The sequence below is a fragment of the Nuphar pumila genome, chromosome 6 (assembly GCF_984573655.1).
Source record: "Nuphar pumila chromosome 6, dmNupPumi1.hap1.1, whole genome shotgun sequence".
Taxonomy (NCBI): domain Eukaryota; kingdom Viridiplantae; phylum Streptophyta; class Magnoliopsida; order Nymphaeales; family Nymphaeaceae; genus Nuphar; species Nuphar pumila.
In genome coordinates, this window is record NC_143254.1 from 123,347,757 (window position 1) to 123,372,976 (window position 25,220).

Below are 25,220 nucleotides of genomic sequence, written 5' to 3' on the forward strand. Positions count from 1 at the left end.
GACATCGTGGCTTCCCACTAAGTGTGAGGACTCTGAAACACAATTTTTGGGTAGATTAAATTTATTTTATGCATTTTATAATTTTTATTTTAACTAGGATAGTTTCAATGGCCATTAGGATTTGTTTAGGTACGGGTTTTCAAGTAACTTTTACAATTTTTTTGTATTTTTATCTTTTTAGCTTATTTTAAATGCAGCCATGTAGTGCCTACTTTTTCCCGGTTCTTCTTGTGCACAAGAAGGATAACACATAGCGGTTTTGCATTTATTATAGGGCATTAAACATGGAGACATTAAAGGACAAACATCTAGTTCTCGTAATTGATGAATTTTTCGAGGCCAAATATTTTTTCAAGCTTGATTTAAGAGCTGGATATCACCAAATTCGAATGGCTAAGAAGGATATAAAAAAATTGCTTTTCACATACATGATAGTCATTATGAATTCTTGATTATGTCATTTGGTTTGACCAATACGCCGGCCACCTTTCAAAGAACTATGAATAATATCTTTAGGCTTATGTTGAAAAAGTTTGTGTTAGTATTCTTTAACAACATATTGGTTTATAGTTTTAATTGGAAGGATCACCTCAAGCATGTAAGGATTGTGTTAAGTGTATTACGAGAATATATTATTTTTTCCAAGTGAAGTAAATGTAACTTTGGTCAAGCGAGTGTATCTTATCTTGGATACATTATAGAAAGTCAAGGTGTGAGTGCAGATTCTAACAAGATTGAAGCCATGTCTAGTTGGCCTACTTCGCGCACCATCAAAGCCTTGAGAGGTCTCTTAAGACTTACGGGATACTATCGTCGATTCATTTGATACTATGACATTATTGCTCAACCTCTTACGGCATTATTGAAAAAGAACTCGTAGGGATGAAACAGTGAGGCCAAGCAAGCTTTCCAAAAGCTTAAGCAAGTTACAGTAGAGACACTGATTCTTGGTCTGCCAAAACTTTGATAAAGTCTTTGTCTTAGAGATGGATGCTTATGACATTGGGATAGGGGTCATCCTAATGCAAAAATGACATCTATTAGCATACTCAAGCAAAGCTTTTTCAGGAAAGAGCAAAAGCCTTTTTACTTATAAAAATGAACTTCTCGTCATTTGGCTTTAGAGAAGTGAAGACTGTATTTACTTGGGAGACATTTCATAATCCAAATGAATCACCAAAGTCTCAAGTATATTTTGCAACAACAAGTCTCAACTCCTCTCTAACAAAAATGGTTGACTAAGCTTATGAGACATGATTTTGAAATCAAGTACAAAAAAAAGTGTTCAAAATGTGGTGATAAGATCATTCTTACAAAATGTGTCAAAGTTATATGGTAGCCAAAAACAATTAAATGCGATAGAAATCCGATCTTTCTTAATAAATTTTGAAAAAAATACTTCACATTAATGGGTACTAAGATGTGCTATAGCACGACAAGCCATCCTCAAACCGATGAACAAACGAAAGTGACTAATAGAGCACTTGAGACCTACTTAAGGTGCTTCACTAGTGAAAAACAAAATGATTGGGTTGAGTTTATTTCTTGGGCCGAATGGTGTTATAATACTTCATTTCACTTTACAACAAGTATGACACTTTATGAGGCATTGTATAGTCATCTAACTCTATAACCTCTACTTTATGAAGGAGGGTCAGCAAAGTCTCCCACAATTGATAAGCAATTAAGAGGAAGAGATGAGATTTTGAGATTTTTGAAAAAGAATATTGAGCGTGCCCAAACTCTTATGAGACAAATCTATAACAATCATAGGGAAGAAAGAGAATTTCAAGTTGGTGAGTGGGTTTGGCTCAAGTGCATTACTCATGGACAATTCTCTTTGAGTAAGGCTCCCATTACGAAGCTTACTTCTAGATATTTCGACCCTTATCAAATATTGGCAAGAGTTGGGAAGATACTTACAAGTTGAAATTGTCAAAAGGGGTATATGTATATCCAGTTTTTCACGTATCCCGCTTGAAAGCCTACCATGGACCAATGCCAATGGAAGAGACCACTGACATAGTAACAAGGCGACCCACTAGAATTTTGAAAACTCAAAAATAGCGTAGATGTGATTGACGAGTTAAGATATACCTAGTTGAATGGGACAGCGAAGGGGAGGCTACAATAACTTGGGAATGGGATTTCAACATTCGTAGGAAATGGCAAGAGACAAATGGTAAGAACAGAGCCTATGTAACTAGGCTCTATGGGTCTGTTTGAGCCCATAAAAAGCTTTCTTGAGCTTAGCTATGAAAATTGTGTAGACACGTAGGAATGCATTCTAGATGTCTAGTTGACGAATTTTTCATCCAAACGTGACAGCAAGCGATGTGACTATCTGAATGTTGGTTGGCTTTATGATAGGGCTGAAGGACTCAAAAGAAATTTATGTCTTGTTGATTAAATACTTTGACTACTAAATGAGCTTTTTACAGTTCTAAAAATTCATCGGCTTTGCTTAATCTTGAAAATCCACTTGCAGTGGGAAGCAAGGATTCAAGTTCTATTTCTCATGAGTTCGTTGAATTCATCAGTCCTGGCATGACACTATTTTGCGCCTTTGTTGGTCTGACTAATTGAACTGGGTTAAGGTTTGGAAAAATATTCTGCAAGAAAGACTTTGACTAACAAGTATTTGGTAGAAAGATATATTTTTGTTTGCAGGGACCCAGTTTAAGCGTGGGTAACCATTGGGTGGGTCCGAATTGGGCTAGATTCTAAAGTAGGTAGAGGAGGGGCTTTTAGGTGTTTAGGTGACATGGATGGTTCAGGTGCCATACTTGGTTTAGATTGGATGGGCATGGGACTGGGTGGACAGGATGAAATCGTTGGACTAGTGGGCAGGGTACTTGGCTAGGCGTCAACGATTGTGGAGTAGCAGCCAAACATTTAGTTGTTGGTGCAGTCATAGGAAGATGCTGCGGATGTTGGACTTGGCGAAAGGGAACCAGGCCTCATCAAAGACCACATGAAGGGTAACAGATTTTCTCATAAATTGGTGTGAGGCAAATGTAACCTTTATGATTGCTGCTGTAGCAGAGAAAAATACAGAATTCACTACGAAAATCAAGTTATGATGCTGATAGGGTCGTAAACACAGGAAGCATGCACACTCAACTTTTAAAAATTGATTGTCAAGCACTTTGTAAAACAACTAAATCGACCCTTTCGTTACTGATGTGGGAAGTTGATTAATATATTGGTGCCATGAATGTATGGTCCTACTACTTCTTGGGAGCTTCCCAATAAGCCATTAGAGCACAGTTGATATTAATTATATGTCAAGGCTTGCACTTTGTTATGCCATTTTGCTCATTCGCGTAGGGATAGGATAATATGTCCTATTCGACACATTTTTAAATGTTTCAACAAAAAGTTTGATATTTTCCAGCCCAGTAAGTATGTAGGAATTTAATCTTGCATCCAGTTAAAGTCTTGCATATTAAATGATTGACAGATAGACAATACCTCAGATCTTTGTGGTATAAAATAAATCCATGTGTAATGTGTGTGGGCATCAACTGCACATAATAAGGGTAACCCTTTGACAACAATATTGGGACTGGCCCCCACACATCTGAAAATATGATATCCAAAGGTTCCCAAACATTTGAGTAGTTGTTAACAGGGAAAAAATGACTTTTACCTTATTGACACACAAATTTTATTTATAGGAAAATTCAGATAAGGAAGTTCAAATTTTCTCAGCACCTGATGTCCTAATCGGTGGCGCCACTAATCTACGGATGCATGCTCACCAGCACTTTTCTTCTTTATTTGAAGGCTGACAGAGATCATTTCTACTTTGCTCTTCCAGAAGAATCTTCCCCGTGTATTAATCTTCAACGCAAAAACAATTTGTAGAGAATTCAAAACACACATTATTGTCTCTGGTAAACTTATTAAATTACACATAATGGATGGCACATTAAGTATGTCTTCCATTTGAAATGTAGATTCAAGAAAGAATTTTTGAAGATCCAACTATACATGAAAATTTTCAAGACCTGTTCCATTTTCGACTTTAACCGAATCTGACCCTTGATACTTGTGGTGGATGGACTGGTTGTTGAGATCAGAGGTGACATCGTGCATTGCACCAGAGTCGGGATACCATGTCTCTTCACCAACTGCCATTGAAGCTGCATCACCTGCGATTGAAGCTGAATATGTTTGGACGTTGACATTAGCGATGACTCTGGTCGTTCTTGAATGATTAAAATGTCGCAGTGCTGGGCTCCATCACCAGCAATAGCGCATGCCGGCACACTCTTTGATGGTCTGACCGTTGATATCCATCACTGTTCCGGCCCTTATTCAATCGATTTCTATGATTTCTAGATGAATTTCCACGATCATAGTGATATGGGCCTGATGATTTCCCATGACCAGAGTTGTATTGGCAATTACCTTTTTGGTTTTTGACGTTGAGCCAGATTGGGCCATGGGATTCATATGGTGTCAATTGGATCAAATTCAGGTTGGATCTATGCTTTGTGTAAGCAACTGACATTGGAGCTCATTAAGACTAACAGGCTCCACGCGGGTGTACAGAGGTAATTAATGCCCCATGTTTTTCTGTTGGTAAGCTAGCCAGAATATAAATAATTAGCAAGTTGATATGCCAGAGTTTGGCTTTGTAGACGTATGACGTTTTCATTGCCTTTACGCAAGTCTTGCAGCTATGCGTGCATGGGATCTAGCAGCATAGGTTTTCTCTGCCCAAACATGATGACAGTCCTACAACCTGGCTATACACTTCAGTCAGGAAGGATAGCAACCAGCTCAATAAGAGCTGATCTTGCTTGACCCATTGTGAAAATGCAAGGTTAACTACTGATCCTTGACAGGGCAAGGGTTCGAACCATCTACGAACCCAATCAAATCATAGCTACGCAGCAATTGGATAAGTTGAGATTCCCAGATCAAATTGCAGTCGGGTGACAACTTGGCTGTGAGAAGATACTGCAAGTTGGCAGGGCTGGCAGAATAAGACCAAACATAGATTGAGAGTGTTAAGGAAGGTGTTGCTAAGGAGGAAGACGTTGCTAAGGAAGGTGTTGACGCTATCATCCATGAAAGGAAGGATGAAGGTGATCTTGGCCACGACAGGAAGGATGAAGATAGCGGTCATTCACAACAAGACAACAATGAGAGATTATATAGTAACTCTGAACACCATGGAAATATTGGAAAAGGTAAGCCACATGTGGAGAGGTTATATAGTAACTCTGAACAGCATGGCAACATTGGAAAAGGTAAGCCACATGTGAAGGTTCAATTGAGAAAGCTCCATCAAGATGGCGGCACGTCAATCATGGTTAAGAAAAGAGAAAGGAAAGAGGATGAGCAGAGAATAGGAGGTGCATCATCAAGAGTGTTTTACGCAGCAAATGAGCTCAGGTTTCCTTATAAGCAGAGATGGCCTTACATTGACCAATATTATAAATGTTGGTAACTAATGTTATCTTCCTTATGTGATTCGCCTTACATGTAAAGCTTAATATGTGTGTGTAAGGTGAGACTCCAAAAGATAAGAACGTGTAAGAGAGAAATAGAGAGGAATAGTGAGAAAACCATTTCGTGGACGTAGGCTACATTAGCCGAACCATGTTAATCCTCCTTTGCTCTATGTGTGCACGTTAATCCTCCTTTGCTCTGTGTGCGATTTGTGTGCGTTAATCACGGCTTTTTTGGTTTTACATGGTATCAGGCTCATTCACAACCATCTTTGAGCTTTTTGTGAGTGCTCTAAACTCGTTTCCATGGCTGAGTCAAGTTTCTCGTTGCCTCCCACTCCTGCGGTTCAGTAAAATGCCTTCTCAAGTCTGATCTCCATCAAATTAGATAGCTCAAACTATCTCTGTGTTCATAGATAGAATCGGTTATGTACAGTCATGACCTAATTAAATATATTGATGGATCCTTCCCTCCCTTGAATCAAGTTGTCATTCAAGGTGAGAAGTCCTCTACCAATCCAGATTTCTATGGAAAAGACCCGACCAATTGGCTTTCAGTTGGATCAAGGCTACTGTATCTAAGCCTATTCTTGGCCAAATTATTTGTTTTTCGTCTGCTCTTAAGGCCTAGATCACATTGGAGCATTTGTACTATTCTTAATCGAAGCTACAAATTATCTGGTTAAAAAGAGACCTACGGAATGTCAAAAAAGATGAAAAATCCATGATTGATTATCTCAACCATATCAAGTTTATTGCCGATTCACCAAGTGCCATTGGTGAAGACATCAAGCATGAAGATCTTGTTATGTACACGCTCAATGATCTTCTCTCTGAGTATTTTGAAGTTTTCAAAACACCTTTGAGTTTCAGATTTTTTGGTTAAAGAAAATAACCAAGAAAATCGAGAATGGTCATCCATTAAAATAAGATAATATATGAATCCTTCTCTAGATAAACGCAGTGCAGGGCCCACAAATCAACATGAATCAATTCAAGAGGCTAAAAGCATCAAATTTGGCATATTCAAATGGTAATCGATGTATCTTAGCTATCACACAGTAGAACAAAAACTAGATAATTTGCTCTTCTCAATAGCCAAAAAACAAATTTTCTCAAGAGTTTTGAAAACCTTATTTCCTGGATGAACTAGTCAATAGTGACATATATCGGTTGTTACTCCCTTTGCTTTGGTTGAGAGATGAGCCTCTTCCCTGTTGCTGTCATGATTTTGAGGAGTTCTAGCCCACACATACAAATTGTCACTACTCGGTCATCTTTTAAGGTGGTTCCCCTCTGAAAATCATTAACAGCGAGCCCATAAGAAGCAAACTAAAAAATATAGTTGTTATCATGGGTGAACTTGGCTACAAATAGAAGATTCTTTTTAATGTTAGAGACGTGCAGAACATTCTTTAACACAAGAATTTAAGTTGGAGTTGAGAATAATGTTACCAGTATTAATTAGAAATGGGCAGGTTTGCTTCATTTCCGATGGTGATAGAGTTATTTCCTTGGTACTCTTTCTTATCAACCATGCCTTGATCATCAACCGTCATATGATTTGTTACTCCAGTGTTAGGATATCAAGTGTCATATTGAGAGGAACTTAGGGCCATAGCAGCAAATGTCTTGGGTATGTCGTAGCACTGACGTGCAGTGTGGTTTTGGAGACCACAAAATTGACATGTATGACCATCATAGGACGTGTTAGGAGCTTGGCTGGATCCACCTCTTTGACCTTGAAATTTGTTTTGAAAATTCATTTTGAAGCCTCTACCTCTTCCTCTACGGCACCGAAAATTATTTTTGTGACCTCGGACTCTTTGGGAGAAGAAAGCAACTGAGGTGACTTTCATTTGATGGGGTTATTTTAGCATCAACATTTTCAGCATTTTTGAAAAGCAGCTTGGTCGTAAGATCAAGATTTTCCACGGTGATAAGGGAGGTGAGTTCCTAAGTAAAAGTTTTTCAAATTTTTTGGCAAATCATGGAATTAAAAGATAGCTTTCATGTCCTCACACACCTGAGTCTAATGGTATTTGCTTCCATGAAAATAATTTTTTCGGCTGATGCTTTTCGAGTGGTGGTTCACATTATTAATAGGTTACCAAGCTCTAACCTTGAAAATAAATCTCCATTTGAGTTGGTCTTTAAAAGAAGTCTGCAGTATGATTATTTCAACGTGTTGGGTGAGGTTTTTATATCTCATCATGTGATCTTCGATGAGATGAATTTTTTATACGTGGGAACTAATGAGCCAAAAATGGCTTCTCATTGCCCACTAAGTCCGACATTTCTTTTATACCGCATATTGCGTCCATTTCCTTTGCCGTTTTTTAGCATCAAGTCTATGAGTCTGACAATCAGTTTCAAGCATCGCAAAATCAATCTAGTCCTAGTGTTAAACTAGTCTTCATGAACCTCACATTACATCTAAGTCTATTGAACCCTTTGCTGCTACCAAACTTGATAAATTTTCTTTAGATCTTGAATCATATGGCCAAATCCCCTAAACCAAATTGATAGCATAAACCATGTGGTTGATCTTTCCACTCAGTTTTTCCTTCAGACACGTACCATGATCATTAAGTCTCAAGATAGAACTCGGAAAACCCAAGTCTTTTTTTGCCAACATTCACTTCATTCATGTTGCCCTTCTTAGTGAGCTCACCTAAGAAGAAAAAGAACCCTATAACCTCAGACAAGCCCTATTACTGCACAATATGAAGACTGCAGCAAAAAAAGCTTCTGGTGTAATAGATGATCCTCTACAGTGGAAGGGTCATGGTCCTATTACTATCAGGAGAGATTATTGGGATGAAATGTGCGATAAGTGGGCAGGAGATGCATTTTAAAATCGCTCTACGAAGGATGCACAAAATCAAGCGAAAGTGCTCGAAGCCCATCTACACACAGGTGAATCTAAGACATTTGGGAGTCACCTAAAGAAAATGGTAACTCATCCATATATAATATTAATTTTATAAGTATTGTTGCAAACTTATGAACTAAATCTTTTGTCCTTTAACTTCGCAGGAAGCAGAAAAAGGAGGCATTGTACCATATAAGGATGCGTTTGTTGAAACACATAAACGGAAAACCACGGGAGTCTTCGTATCAGAGAACGCGAGAACGACAACAGTATGTATTTATTTTATTAATAATCATTGCAATATGCAAGTTATCATAATGTTATCATTAATTATTAATGCATACTTTAAACATTATTTTGTAGGAGGCATATGAGCAACAGATGGTAGAGCGATATGGCGATGACGCTACTCAGCATTCATCATTTGATCCTGCAGCATGGGTGACTGCAGCAGGTGAACCCAAAAAAGGTTGTGTGTTCGGGTTTGAGAGTAATATGAACATTTCACCAGTTATTGCTTCTTCAAGTTACGGCTCACATACTTCTTCCGCCGACATAAGCTTCAAGCAACAACCTATTCTTTCCGGTGATGATGTACACCAGATCATTAAAGACACACGGGATGACTACTTCCATGACACCGTCGCCCCCTTTCTCTGAGATGAGATCAACAATCTTGTGATGAACAGGGGATCTTCAATTGCAGGTCCCTCTCAGGTATAATCACATATTCAATTTTTTGTCTGCCTTAGAACACATATGAGCATAATCGAATCACATATATAACTTTTTGCCTGCCTTAGAGCACATATGAGCATGATAAAATCATATATAGAGTTTTTTGCCTGCCTTAGAGCACATATGAGCATGCTATAATCACATATAAAGTTTTTTGCCTGCCTTAGAGCACATATGAGCATGATAGAATCACATATAAAGTTTTTTTTACTACCTTAAAACACATATGAGCATGCTATAATCACATATTCAGTTTTTTGACTACCTGAAAACACATATGAGCATGTTATAATCACATATTCAGTTTTTTGACTACCTTAAAACACATATGAGCATGCCAAAATCACATATAGAGTTTTTTTACTGCCTTAGAACATATATCATTCATGATAGAATCACATATAAAGTTTTTTGCTTTGCCTGCCTTAGAGCACATATGAGCATGATAGAATCACATATAGAGTTTTTTTGTCTGCCTTAGAACACATATGAGCATGCTATAATCACATATTCAATTTTTTTACTGCCTTAGCACACATACGAGCATGATCGAATCACATATATAGCTTTTTGTCTGCCTTAAAGCACACATGAGCATGGTAGAATCACATATAGAGTTTTTCTAGCTGCCTTAGAACTCATTTGAGCATGATATAATCACATATAAAAAAATTTTAATGCCTTAAAACACATATAATTCATGATAGAATCACATATAGAGTTTTTTGCCTGCCTTAGAGCACATATGAGCATGAAAGAATCACATATAAAGTTTTTTTATTGCCTTAGAATACATATGAGCACATGATAGAATCACATATAGTGTGTAATTTATTTCATTATATTTTGTTTATCAATACTGACTGTTCTTTTCTTGTGTAGGCTGCTAGCGATAATCATCGTAGCAGAGCTGAAGAGACAGATAAAGGCAATGAACAAGAAGACGCACAAAATCTTGGCGATGATTAGAGAACTGTGTTGAAGAAGTTCTATTTTTTTATTTCCTAATTGTAATTATTGAATTGTAAATAATTAAACTTGTTAATTTTAAGTTGGAACGATTAATTGTTGTAGATTCCTTTTATGTGGATTTTTTTGTGTAATTTGTTTTTTATTTATAGGAAATATAAATTGTACCGTTCTCGGTATTTAATTTTCAAATAAATTTTTTTATTTTTTTTCGTGTTTGCGACGGATTAGCGATGGAAACATCCGTCGCTATGCATATAAATCTAGCGACGGCTTAGCGATGGACGTAAATCCGTCGTCAAGCCGAGGTCGTCGTTTAGTACCGGCGGATTGGCGATGGAATACATCGCTCGTTATTCCGTCGCAATTAGCGATGGACCGGGCGACGAATTTATTCTGTCGCCAGTTAGCATCAAAAAATTTGCGACGTAAGCATACCGTCGCCTCGTCGTCGCTAATCCATCGCTAAGCCGGTTAGCGACGGAATAGCGACGGAATGTGGTCGTCGCTAATCCACTGCTTTGTTGTGGTGCACCCCACAATGAGGGAGGAGAGGAAGAAGAAGAAAAACCGCATGAAAACCAAAAAATAAAGAGCCCATTTTTGCACTCATTTTTTTTGTCTCTTAAAACTAACCCTTTTTTGACCATATAAAGCAACTGATGGATTTAGAGCAAGTGCAATGTAATTGTCCCATCAAGAGCTGCCACTGCCAAACATGAATGCCACATGCACAGACCATCCCAACGTGTTGACACATTGAGGCTAACCAAAAGTCATAAGACACAAAACAAATTTTGCAAGACATAAAAGAAATTTGCAAGTCAAAAAAAAAAATCTGCAAATCACAAAGGAAATTTGCAAGTCGCAAGTCAAGAGGAATTTCTCAAGTCTTAATGAAAAATCACAAGACAAGAGGAATTTATCAAGTCAAAGAAAACATAAAGGAAGTTCGCAAGTCACAAATGAAAGTGGTAAAAAGATATAGGTCAAAGACTGAATCCAAATCTGAATCCAAGGTTGTGGTTGAGACCGAACCTAAACCATAACCAAAGTCAAAGCCAAAGGCAAATCCAAATTCAAATCTAAATTAATAACTAATAATTAAAGTTCTTTTGGCAAGCCCAAGATCTATTGTCCTCTAAGGCAACCCTCCTCAATATAAACTCAAAGTCAATATGGGACTAAACATTTTAATAAAGTGGGTTTTTCCCTCCAAAAGCTTTCTCAAACAACTAGGCAAAAAAATGGTTATTTTTCCAAAAACCTTTGTTTCAAAGAGGTATATTTTGAACCAAATGACAACAATATCTTGCCCACAGGGAATTCACTTGAGTATATTTGAAGGCTCATTGATATGTTAGGCCAAGAGTTTGCGTTAAAAGATTTGGGAGACTTTGCATGTTATTTTCATTCTCGAGCTTTGCCCTCATCATGCCTTCTTGTTTCTTTTCAGACTATCTCGACTAGTGGAGGAAAATGTTATCTGGAGATGCTTCACATGTGGTAAGATCTTTGTGATGAGGAGCTACTACTAAGCATGGACGAGTTGGGCTTTGGGACCATATCTTGTTGCATGATTTCCTTGTCCAATTCTCAATTGGCGCGAGTTGTAGCTGAGAGGTGACAGTCTAAGACCAACACCTTCTTTTTTCCTTGGAGAGAGATAACCATCACACCTCAGGATGTCTATCACATTCTTGTCTTGCATTGAGATTCACTGCTTGTGGTGTTTGCTGATGAGGATGCCTTTAACATTTTCTGCGACTTATTCGCTGAGGCTATTACAGATGGAAAGATCTCTTTGAGTTGTCTTCAAGATCAATTTGCAGCTTCAATGGATATGGATAAGGGAGATGACAAGGATCCATAGAAGCACATTTATGCCTTGCTATACCTTCTTGAAACAATTCTGCTTCCAAACAACAAGGGTAATGTGGTCTACATCCGACTTTGTTGTTTTTTGCTCGACATCGCCGAGTATGATTGGTGCTCAGCTGCGACTTTTCACATTTATGAGAGCCTCGCCTATTACATGCTCAGGAAGATGTGTAGCCTTACTAGTTGTACGGTGCTCACCGAGGTAAACTCTTTTCCTTCATTCCTGGCACTCTGATGCTTTTAGTTCTTTTTCCTGCCAACCATGACTAAGAGAATTTTAATGCAGATCTGGGTCTATATCCACTTGCACATTGGAGTTTTCTGCAAGCTGACATTTACTAATCATCCCATTGGGGCCAACGGGCTGTATCTAGAGAGTAAACTGGAACTGACATTCAAAAGAAGAGATTCTCTCAATCACTTCCTCATCTTATCCTTAGAGTTACTATTCTTTATGCTTACACACTTTTTTTCATGAGTCCTTTCTGTCATTTTCCTTTTTAGGTGGCCTGGTGTCCTTGCACTAAGGTGGAGGACAGAGATTTAGGGTTAGATTTTGAGCTATATCGAGCCCCATGTGGGATTTTTTGTGGATAGAGAGTTTCTTACTATCAACTCGAGCATGTGCTTCATCAATTTTGTTTGACACAGGGTGTCCCTCCTCTTTCTCCCCAATTTGAGAAATTCAGGGGATTTAATTACTTGGAGAGTCAGGAAGAAGATCACATATGCCTTGACTATTTGGAGCATACAGAGTGAGTTGGTTGTTGAATTCATATTCCAAAACATGTAGCTCACCTAATAAATGATAAAAATCTAATATGTGAAGTCCGATGAATAAAAAAAACTGGATCGTTAGAATGCCATTGATTATAATGGGTTGGAGATTTTAGACCTTCCTTTGGTTGACTTGTTTCCTTCCTAATCCTTTATATATATATATATATATATATATATATATATATATATATATATATATATATATATATATATATATATATATATAGGTTAATCTAATATATATTAAACTTATTGTATTTAACATATGATATATTTAACTATATTAAAATGACTAAAATATCTTTAAAAGAATGATAATATTCATGTTTACTTTTTTTGGGTATTATAGGTCTTTTGAACTTGTGGGAAATGAAAAGTGAAACTCCTTTTTCAAAAAAAGTATGAGTCTATCAAAGTTACATTTTTTCTTTAAAAGTACCATTGCATTCCAAAAAATGTCATTCTATTAAAAGTATTTTAGTCATTTTAATATGATTGAATCCTTTTAATGATAAATACAACTAGTTTAATGTTAGATTAACCTATATATATATATATATATATATATATATATATATATATATATATATATATATATATAATAACAATGAACATACCTAGTAACAAGAGTCACTTAATGGGTCTTCCTTCTTATATGGTAAACCCTTGGGTGAGTGCGCTAACTTGCCACGCACACGCACAAGGCAAGCCACCCATATGATCCCAAGAAGAATTGATCATAAGCAAGGCAAGGTTTCATTGTCTTTGAGCAAAAACTCTAGAACGGGTCCAAATCTTTAGAACTCCAAAGCAAAACTGCATAGTAGGGCTACATTGCATCAGTTTTGCCCACAACAATGTGATCACTTGATTTTTTTAGGATTTATAACCCAAAGAAGCCGCACCTATGGTCGTCGTACTGACAGCATAAAATTCTGAAGCTAGGACCCTTGTCCCGGAGGCCTATGCTACGTGTTTGCTTGCTCAGAGAGATGATGCCCATGAAAATCGAACCTTGACTGTCCCTCTTGCAGCCAAGGCCCCACCGCACTACGCCAACCCCCGTTGGGGGGCAGTGTGATCACTTGATTAATTACCATCTCTGCCAAGTTTATGTGCAAAGCATTTTGTTACCCTAATGACCACGCTAACTTGTGAGCCCTTTTAGCTACTTTGTGGTTATCTCAGAAATTGGGAACCCCACACAAAACCTATTTTGACCCCCGTAGCTCCTTGTCAGTTGGGTCAAGGGAATACAGACAATCGGAATAATGGTTTCTAAGGAGTTTTCGTGTCTTTTGGGGGATGGAAAACGGTTTACAAAGCGTTGATCGGTTCAAACGTGGAAAAGCATGGGTGGAGTCGTTGTCCATCCCTAATCTTCCACATTGTATGTCACATCAAGTATAGACTTCCACACAATTGAAGTCTCGTCTTGGTCAAGTCATCAAGAGGTCAACACGTAGCAATAATTATTACAGCCTGTGAGGGGTGGGTGACACTCTCGAATGTGACCCAATCAACTCAAAAAGGATTCCATCTTGTCCCCCGCACGGCCTCAAGATTAGAACCTCCATCCCCGGCAGGGGATGGATTTTAACCTCCACCCCTACCTTTATTCCCGTTTCATGTCCTCCATCCCTGGTTCAAACGGGGATGAGGCAGGGAAAAGTGGCAGGGAGGGGGCGGGAAAAAGGGTATGTCCATCCCCGAACGGGGATAGATTTTAACTATCGTCCCCGCCTCCATCCCGGTTTCATACCCTTCATCTCCGGTCCAAATGAGGCAAGACGGGGCGGGCCCCGCTTTCCCCGGTCCACTGCCAACCCTAATTCCATCTGTTGACATACGACGGTTATGTCAATCCTAGCATTATCATCTTGATGGCCAGGGCCGAGGCAGAAGGAAAAAATGAGTCCTGGGGGCAGGGCTTCGAATTTTTTTGAGCCCTTATTAAAAATGAGCTCCCTAAAAATAAGCCCCTTATTAATGATAGGAGTTCGGGGGCAGGGCCTCGAATTTTTTTGAGCCTCTATTAAAAATTGGCTTCCTAAAAATAAGCCCCTTATTAATAATAGGAGTTCAAGGGCATTACTTTTGTAGAATGTATGGATGTTACTTCTTAGTCTATTACCAACTTAGTTGATGATGGTATTAATAAGATTATTTCAGGGATTTGTTATTCCAATTCCTCTGTCGAACAATGCTTGTTATGGTCTGCTCTTAGTCAGCATCATGTTCATCTCCTTTGGATGCTTTTTGGCGACTGGAATGTCGTTAAATATGGCCATGAGAGGTATGGCTCCCATAGATAGTGCTCGACTAGGATTGAATTCAATCAGCTTTTGCAAGATTGTGGATTACAAGAGCTCTAAAGTGGTACAAGGAAATTAACTTGGAAAAATCAACAAGCTAGCTCTAGTTTTTGCGCAAGCAAAATTAATAGAGCTTTCATCTCAAATATTTGGCTCTATGCATACCCTAATTCATGGCTTCAATATTTATAGTCTGTTCACATTCACCAAGATTTACGGCCTCGACACCCGCCATTTCATTTTTTCAATATGTGGCTAAGGACTAAGCTTGTGCAGACTTGGTATATTGAAATTGGAACACTCGTTTCTCTCTCAAAAAAAAATTTGGAACACTCGATCCTTTGGTTGCTGATGCAACGAGTGGCTTCCAAGTTAGAACCCATTAAGAGGGAACTGAAATTTTGAAATAAGTTTTCATTTGGAAACATCCATCAACGCATCGCTTCTGTTTGTCGATCCTTTACAGGTCAACAATGGAAATGTGGGTATGCTTCACTCTTATGTGGCATTGCAGCACAATCTTTAATCCCTTCTCCAAATGGAAGAGGATTTCTGCCATTGGATCCGGGATGGCGACCGTAATACTAAATACTTTCATGCCAACTTTAAGAAGCTAGTCTATCGCCAACATATCCCCATTATTCAAAATGATGATGTTGGACTACTGCAATGAGTACCAATAGCATAGTTCAAGTTGCTACAAAATTTGCAAGCATTTATTTACGCAAGAACACATTATAATGGAAGATTTTCTCGAATCCTGCAATCCTCAAGTTTCCCCTCAGGAAAATCACACCAATTGTTGCAACCAATCTCTACTGATGAAGTTCGAGAAGCGATTTTTTATTTCTGATATTAATCCAAATAGTGCACCGGGAATTGATGGATTTAATGCTGCCTTTAATCTGGTTAAAGCATATGATCAAGTTGACTGGATATTTCTTAAAAATTCACTAGAGTTTTCTAGTTTTCATGGAAGTTGGATTCAAAGAGTAATGACGTATCTACTCAGCCAACTTCTCGAGATGTTTTTTCTAGCACGAGGGGCATTGGTCATGGCGACCCATTATCTCCTTATTTATTTCTTATTATTATGGAGCGCCTTTCTTGGAGAATTCATCCTACGGAATTGCAGGAGCTTATTATTTCGTCATGGAGTCTTGACCTTTTTGCTAAAGATGGGTTATTTTTCATCAAAGATAAAGGGCCTTCTGTGTTCAACTTTCTTTCTCTCATGTGTGAATTTCAGGCAAAGTCAAGGCTGCAAATAGGTGATGAAAATTCCTTGATCATTCCTTTTCATATATCTCATGCCAAATACATCGTTTCACCCAATGGAAAGTTGATGCTCTATCCATTCAATATTTATGAGTGGCTTTATTCCATGGTAGACGTACCTCTTACTCATGTTCACCACTTGTTGAGAAATTTCATGGCGCTTTGGACTTTTTCTCTTCTTGCAAAACAGATCATTTCCTTGCAGCTGCCTTCTCATTTTCGAGCTTGTAAACAAAAGTTTCCGTCTAATCATTTATGGGAGACTCGTATGAAGTCCTCATTGAGCAGCACCAGCCTTTTCAATCAAAATTTCTAGTTGATGGCCTTAACCCAGTAAGCTAACAAATACTTCCTATAATACGATTGGTTCCAGGCCCGTCTTTTCACAGCTGGCTATATGCTAATCGTCGGTCTTTGGGTTGGGATCAGGTGATATTGAATATCACCACTAGCGGTGATTTTCAATATCCACCACATATCCTTGACGACGGACGACATGTCCATACTACCAAGGGTACGAAAATGCCCTTGAGGGAGCTCAAAAGGACTCCCCATGGTGGTGCTCCGTACCACCATCTTGTATTGTAGATATTGAAAAAATCACCATTGGTGGTGATTTTCAATGTCACCTGATCTCAACCTTTGGTCTTCCTCTCCTCAAGGTTTCCAATCAGTCTATTTACTTCTTATCAGGTCCAGCTGTGTGGGATATGCTGCCCATGATCTTCTTTATGCTGGGTGTGTTTAATTATTAGCAATGGAACTATGCTCAGAAATGAACTGGAATCTTGTGTATTGCTAAGGATTCCTTGTCATTGTCAAATAACTTCTCTATCTTTGTGCTGGTGTACTAACCACAGCTTGACAATAAAAAAAAAAAAAAACTTTTTCCACCAAACATTCAATCTTTAGTCATTGACCATACAAAAAATCCTTTTTTTCTATAGAATAGTCAAGAGTTTTATGTCATTTTCCTATGAAAATAAGCAGGTTTTTCTTAAAAATTATTGAGTGAAAAGTCAAAAGCATTTATGGAAGAAAATAACATGAATGTATAAAAAATCATGGGTGGGTTTTGTTTGAGAAGACTGGTGATTTACAAATCTACCCACATCAATTTCTCGGTTACTCATCTATCTTCATGGTATAAGATCATGTTTTTTTTTTTTTTGAAAGTCCAGCTGGGGTTAGGCAGGCCCTTACCAGATAACTCTTAAGCCCCATGTGGGAGAGGGATTCGAACCTGGGCCTTAAGCTTGGCACAGGACCCCGCTTATCACATGGTTGTTTCGTGCATGAAACAAACATCAGAAAGTGGGTACACATGGTAAGGAAAACAGTTTTCTCATTCACCAGTCTTTTGGTGAAAAGAAAAAAAAAAAGCACTATTATACGACTTCTTTATCCATGTCTTGCTTGTTTCATCGTATTTAAGGGGTGTTTGCATGTCGCGAAAGCAGGCTCCGCGATAAATGAATCAGACCACCCAACGGGAAATGTTTTCGCTGAAAGGGGGCTCATAGTTTATTTTGGGGCTCCTTTTCCGTGAGAAAATGAAGCCCCACGTTTGTGTTGCCGTGGTGGGCTCCATGAAAACGCATAGGAAAAGTGTTTCCGTGGAAAGCTGGGCTTTCCGCAGCACGCAAACGCACCCCCTAATGTCACCAACTTTAAACACAATACAGAAACGAACCCATATTACATTATCCTATTCATGAATAATAAATAAATCGAACAATGAACGGGGGATCTGATACGGATAACTACTCTATAGTGATAAGAATATGGTACAGTCTACCACAAGAACTCGTGGACTCTCTGTGGATAACAATACAGTTCGTGGACTCCCTCTGAATAACCTAAATGAGATATCAAGAACTCGTGGAGGACTCTCTCTGAATAACAATACAGTTCCTGGACTCTCTCTCTCTCGATAACTCAAATGAGACATCAAGGAGTCGTGGACTCTTTCTGAACAACCTAAATGAGACTTCACATGTTCGAACCAAATTAGGACACTTATGAGTTCACTGAATTCTAGGTGATTATCCTTTTTGGTAGTTGGCTACCAAAAACGATAATTGAAGTTTATCTTAGTTTATAACTGTACGTATGTGACTATAAATAGAATGCTCGACCTTCCGGTAAACAAGAGGGAAAAATCTCGAGTTTATTATTCTTTAGCTATTCTTTCCTATAGTTAGCTTCCTAACATCGGCAACATCCCTTTTTCTAAATGGTTCTCTGCTTACGCATAACATGACATGTGACACGTTCTTGACACGTATGAACAATATATTATTATTTTTAATAGGCTTTTAATAGTCTTAGCTGTATTTTCAATAATAAATACATTTTACATTGTAATAATAAAATAATCCATGTCCTTGTGTTTTATTTTGCAAAAGATTTGGAAATTCAGTATTGAGCCGCGGTTCATGTCCGTGTCTTTGTGAATGTGTATGAGGCATGACTTTTTGCTATAACATTATTCACATCACTAATCACTAGACCTATTCATGTAACATATTTGACGCTATAAGAAAGTCTTGCATGAGAAACTAGTTGATTTGATCGGTTGGGCAAAGCATATTACAGATGCATTCTCTGTCAGAGCTTTTAGTGCATGAAAATTTTTCATAGATTGAAATCCAAAGCACAAACATTATCTGTTCATGAGTTCAAAGTTAAAGCAGAAAGATTACCTATCGAGTTCTTCTTATCTAGTGGAACTGGTGGGTGATCTAAAAAAATTTTGAGCCCATATATTTTGAGTAATTATTGGCAACCAAAGTGTGTGTTTGGTGTGCAAGCAGAAACATAAGAGAGCTTTTTCAGATAAGAGGGAGCCCCAAGGGGGTTGGCATAGTGAGGTGGGGCTTGACTGCTAGACGGGCAATCAAGTATCGATTCTCATGGGCATCACCCTCTGCACAAGCCAATGCATAGCATAGGCCCTGGAGGCAGGGGTCCTAGCCTCTAAGTTTCAAACAGGCCAGCACGACCATCATAGGTATGGCAGGCTTTTTGTTCTTCGGGTTATAAATTCAAAAAAAGATGAGCAAGAGGGAGCAACCGTCAGAGTTTTAGGCCAATGACACTCGAACGAGCCACATATAATGTTGCACCTCGATCAGTTACTAAAAAATCAACAGATAATCTTTTGTCCTTAAATCTCATATCAGAAATGGGCGTCACACTTTTCTGAAATTTCAGATATGGGACCTCAAGTTAACATCTATCATCTCCGAAAACATGATTTGGTTTGGTTTACTGTATTGTTCTTTAGAATTAAAAGATACTAATTCATTTTTCCGAGAAAGAAAAGGTAAGTATTTTGAACATTTGATTAAGAAGATTGTTATTGTAATTTGATTGATAATCTTTTGTATATATTTTTTTAGGTGAAGGAGTAAATTTTATTGGAAAAGGAATAATAAGAAGAAGCATAGGATGGCCACAAAATGTCATCAAAGCATGCTGACATAGTCGATGGAGAATCAAAACCATGTGCCAAGCCATGATCGCGGCGTGGAATACATCAATTTCAGATTAACAGGAGTAGCCTCAATAGTAGCTTGAGTTAGCATGTAATAATAAAGGTAGGCTTTTGTTTGACAGCCTTTAGGGAAACAAAGCCCCTGTATCAAGAAATTTACACACGAGAGACCCGTTATAAAACGAGGGATCAAAGATTGGCCTCCAAGTAGAATTTTCTTAAAAAAAATAGATTTTTTGGCAAATGGTTACCACCTTTTGAGTGATTTGAAAATTAATCCCCGCCTTATCTAGTTTTGTAAATCTGTCCATATCCAAATAGTCATAAATATGACTAATTAACACAATGTTGCATTTCATGCATAAGCTTATAAAGCATGAAAAATATATCTTCATGCATTCATACAAGAATATCATACGGAGTATTATTTATGATTATTATTTATCATCATATATAAATAAATATCTATAGATGCATGTGCAAAAATTATAATTCAGATCTCACTATTTCAATACATTGTATTTAAGCAATATTTGCATTGATCCATGCCATTACGAGGTTTTACATAAACTAACATTTAAGCAATATTTATGTATGCCAAACATGATGAGTTAATTCCAAAGCTTTAATCAAACTACATGCTTGTGAACATTTAAGTTCGGATCCATTATCGGATCCACTAAAAAATCTAAATCAAAATCCATTAAATTTTTATGAATTCATATTCAAAACCTACTTGTGATATTATCTTCATTCATATTAACAAATGGATCATATGTAAAATAAAACTATGAATCACAAAGGATGTGACCATAATCTAAATCCATATTCATATTCATATATTTCAAATTCAAATAAATTCAAATAAATCTGTAAATTGCAGAAAAGGCAGGGGCTATGTTGGAAGTAATGTGGGCAGGTCTCTCTCTCAACATTGTGACTATATATGCAAACGAGATCGGCATTAGACAGAGAGGCATTTGGCTTAGAACAAAACAACTGAGATGGGGTGCTGCTCTCTTTTGTGGGTGTCCCTCCCTTCCTTCCTTCTCTTTGCCTCTCTCCTCCCCGACCTCTCTCAATCTCAGACTTTAACCGACAGCATCTCCTCAATCACGGGCTACACTTGCCCCAATCAAACCCACCACCACCCATGCCAGACCATGGTCTTTTACAGAGCTCAATCCCCTCTCTTTGCCAACCTATCTTCCATAAGTGATCTCTTTGGTGTTAGCATGCTGTCCATCAAGCAAGCAAGCAACCTCTCTTCTGAGACAGCTCCCCTCCTTGATGGCCAGAAGCTGTTGATCCCCATCAACTGTGATTGTATGGGCAACCACTCTCAGGCCAACATCACCTATCAAATCCAAGCAGGGAACACCTTCTACGTGGTCTCCACCCAATTCTTCGGAAACCTCACTACATACCAGGCAGTTGAAGTAGCAAACCCCACCCTGGTTCCCGAAAATCTCGACATCGGCGTCCGCGTCGTTTTCCCCATCCGGTGCCGGTGCCCGACGCCGAGCCAGTTGCAGAGGGGCCTGAATTTCCTCATCACCTACGTCGTTGGCATAGGTGACACCGTTTCTTCCATTGCCACCTTGTTCAATTCTACTGTTAGGGACATAATCTATGTAAATGGTGTTGGGGCTTCTAAACTTGTTCCTTTTGATACCCTTTTAGTTCCAGTCTCCCAAATCCCCCAATTCTCTCAGCCAATTCCCCAATTCTCTCCACCACCCTCGCCCCTTCCTCAGGCCCCAATTCAGGGTTCCTCTTCTAAAAGAGATGATGGTCTTATTATACTTCTTTCTGTCTTGTTGGGTATCTTTGCTTTTCTTCTGCTACTCTTTGTGGTTCTGTTTTGTGTATATTGGGTAAAAAGTAAAAGGCGTGAGGGTGAGGAATCCAAAATTGGGAGGGAGGGGTCTATGGGTATCTCTTCCTATGAAGAGGTTGGGCGTCTCTACTCCTCTACCAATCCCAAAACTAACTATGCCCTCCCCGGTAAGGTTTTCCTGGCAGATATCTCCCAATGCCTGGATAAGTACAATCTCTACACTCTCCAAGATCTTCGAAACGCGACGAACGATTTCAATCTGCAGTCCATCATCCAAGGCCATGTCTACAAGGCCACAATCGGCGACGGGGTTTTCGCTGTGAAGAAGATGCAATCCGACATCTCGGAGGAGCTCAGGATATTGCAGAAGGTAAACCACGCCAATCTGGTGAGGTTGGATGGGTTCTGCATTGATGCTTCAGAAGGGGAATGTTACTTGGTCTATGAGTATGTAGAGAATGGATCTCTCTACTCTTGGCTTCAATCAGGGAAGCGGCTGGATTGGATAACTAGACTTCAGATTGCTGTGGATGTTGCTAATGGCCTCAATTACATCCATGAGCACACCCAACCAAGTGTTGTGCATAAGGATGTCAAGAGCAGTAACATACTGCTAGACACAAACATGAGAGCCAAGATTGCCAATTTCGGCTTGGCCAAGTCTGGATGCAATGCAATCACAAGGCACATAGTTGGTACTCAAGGTTACATGGCTCCCGAGTATCTCTTGGACGGCGTGGTCACAACGAAGATGGATGTCTTTTCCTTCGGTGTTGTTTTGCTGGAGCTGGTTTCCGGCCGTCCCGCCATTGGAGAAGGACGAAAGCTGCTGTGGATGGAGGCAGAGAATCTGTTGGATGGTGGTGATGGGGATAGAGAAGAGATGGTGAGGAGATGGATGGATGAGTCCTTGATGCAGTATGGTGGTTGCTCTATGGGGAGTGTGATGAGTGTTGTTTATATTGCTAGAGCCTGCATACAGAAGGAACAATCAAAGAGGCCCAATCTTGGAGACATAGTTTACATGCTGTCCAAGGCTGAGGGATTGTGCTTGGATGCATCGATGGATGGGTTGGACCCTTCTTCTGGGCGTTGATGCAAGGTGAACGTAGTATATCTTTGCTAGCAGGTTGCTGTAATAGTCTCTGGTTGAGTTTTGAGTAGTAAAATGTAACACTTGGTGTAGTGTCATCTTAGTGTCATCTTCCATATTAGAAGAATGGTAGGAGTAAACATTAAGCCATTTTACTCAGTAATCTTGAAGTGGATTTGGTACTTTTGGTGAATTGGTCAAGTCTTCTTGGTAGGCCCATCCTAGCACATGGAATTTAAGTCTGAACTCTGCCAAGTTCTACCCTTATCAATGTCCTCCACTGAGTAGAATGAACTTGAAGTAGGGCTTGGGGATGGAGATGCATATTTCTGTAACATTCACTTTTGGGGTTGAAACTTGTCCGCTTTCTTTGTATGCTAGTATTATCTTCTAAGAAATGGAATAATGTTTGGTGTTTGCATTCATTCCAATTAGAGGAAGAATGGTTTATTGGGCTACTCTTAAACAAGGTAAAAAAATACAGCTGCATGTAAAAATATTTGCTTCAAAATTAACAAGGAGAACCAAATTCCATGTGAAAGGTTTGCTTGAAAATCAATTTGTACTATATTAAGTCTGTTGTTCGGATCTAACATGCCACATCCCTTTTTGACTCCATCAGACCACATTCGCATGCTATGGGCAGGAATTATCTTTAAAAGTGAAAGAAGCTCACATTCCAGATCCAAATCTAAAATGGATTTAAAAATAAATAGCAATCAAAGTGAAATCTTGCAAGTTTTGAGAACCTAATTGGGTCGGATCTGTGCATGATCAAGGTTGAGTGAGACTCGATTGCTAGGTGACCAAATCTACTCGTTTCTAGCTCACAGTTGGTTTGAGTCTAGATCTGTGGTTAACGAGCCTGGTACAAGTCTTGAATTGAAAATGGAAACATCCTGTATCTGGTGTCCATATTAGGGCCCGCCATATCTTGTGAACAAAAATAAGCCACTTATCAGGACTTAATTTTCGTAAAATGCTTTAATTCGTGTTCGGTATACACGAGTCTTGTCTGCACTCGTGTCAATGACTGTGATACACACAATCATATGTGATAATCCTTTATGTTAATGTTAGCAAAGTGATTTAAAAGACCAAAACAGTTCCTCTAGCAAGGTTACATTTCGATCTTTAGTTAAAAATAGGATTTTATATATGTAGTTTTTTGGATCTGTTTTTATTTATTGCCTACATGCATAAATTAAAACACATTTTATAAAGAAGAATTTGCATTTATTTTTAATCAAGTGAATGTTTGGATCATCCATTATTTAAACTAAAATAAAAAAAAAATGGAGATAAGTATGAGTAGTGGTGGTGGTGGCGATGGTGGAGGTTGTAAGAATGTTGGTGGTAGTAGGGATGCACAACGAGCCAAGCTAGCTCGGGCTTGGGTCAAACTTGTTTGAAAAATAAATGAGTCAAGCTTGAACAAGGTTTCAGGCTCGGAATACATAAATGAGCCAAGCTTGAACTAACAGTCCAGCTCCAATAAGCTCGGTAAGCTCAATTAGGCTTGATTCATATAGTTGTATAAAAAATTAGATTTATATATCTATATATTTTGTTCACATCATTAACACAAAGATGTGTCTTACCTTAGTGAACAATTCATTGGTTATCTTTAAAAGAGACGTAAGTTAAAATCCCACTGTTTGCAACTCTTTCAAAATAGCATTTTACACAAGTTTCAAAAATTTTAAAAACATTTTTGAATTAAAGGTTTTCAGCTCGAGCTCGACTCGGGCTGATCCTGAACCTGGTTGTTCAAGCTCGAGCCAAGCCGAGCTTGAACAACTTGTTTTCTTTCATGAGCCAAGCCAAGCCAGCCCAAGCTCGGCTCAAACCCAGCTTGTGTGCATCGCTAGGTGGTAGTGATGATGATGGTGGTTATGAAGAAGTGGTAGCAGTTGTAGGAGTGTTAACGAAGAAGCAGGATAGTAATGGCAATGGTGGTGGTGGTGGTGGCGGTGGCGGCGGCAGCGGTGATAGTGATGGTGGTAAAAAAAGCATTAGTATAAATAGCATGAAACTATTTACAAAAGTCATCCAATCAGGTGGGAAGAGAACCACCCGGCTGGATCAAACTGGTTCGAGCAGACTGCTACTTTGAAGGCTGCTTGCAATTAATAGGGACAGATTATGTACTTTGTTTCGCAGGGAAATTTCAAGAACGAGTTACAAAAACTTGACAACTATTTATGAATGGGCAACTAACTTTTCATTTGTTTCATTTAATGGCCTGTTTCTAAAAGTTGTATTTCAAAGACATGCCTGGTTATAAATTCATCCGATTGGACTTGACTTAATGAAAAAAGACCAAAAATTCCCTTATTTAAAAAACTATCTATGGAGAGAGAGATGCCAATTGGCCCACCACTGTTGCCCTCATTTTTGATAGAGACAGAGGCATCATTTGAATAAGGAAATGAAGTAAAGCACAGTGGTGGGAAGGGAGAGAAGAAATTGAATTTCACACATTAT

The 25,220-nt window shown here is 38.6% G+C and overlaps 1 protein-coding gene across 1 annotated transcript; it reads left to right on the forward strand.

Annotated features, from left to right (window-relative positions):
• The first annotated feature begins 20,777 nt into the window (after nt 1–20,777).
• Nucleotides 20,778–23,155, forward strand: LOC149836011 (serine/threonine receptor-like kinase NFP). The gene has a single exon (XM_090008913.1). The coding sequence runs from the start codon at nt 20,805–20,807 to the stop codon at nt 22,734–22,736; it is 1,932 nt and encodes a 643-aa protein (XP_089865039.1). The 5' UTR covers nt 20,778–20,804; the 3' UTR covers nt 22,737–23,155.
• The last annotated feature ends 2,065 nt before the right edge of the window (nt 23,156–25,220 follow it).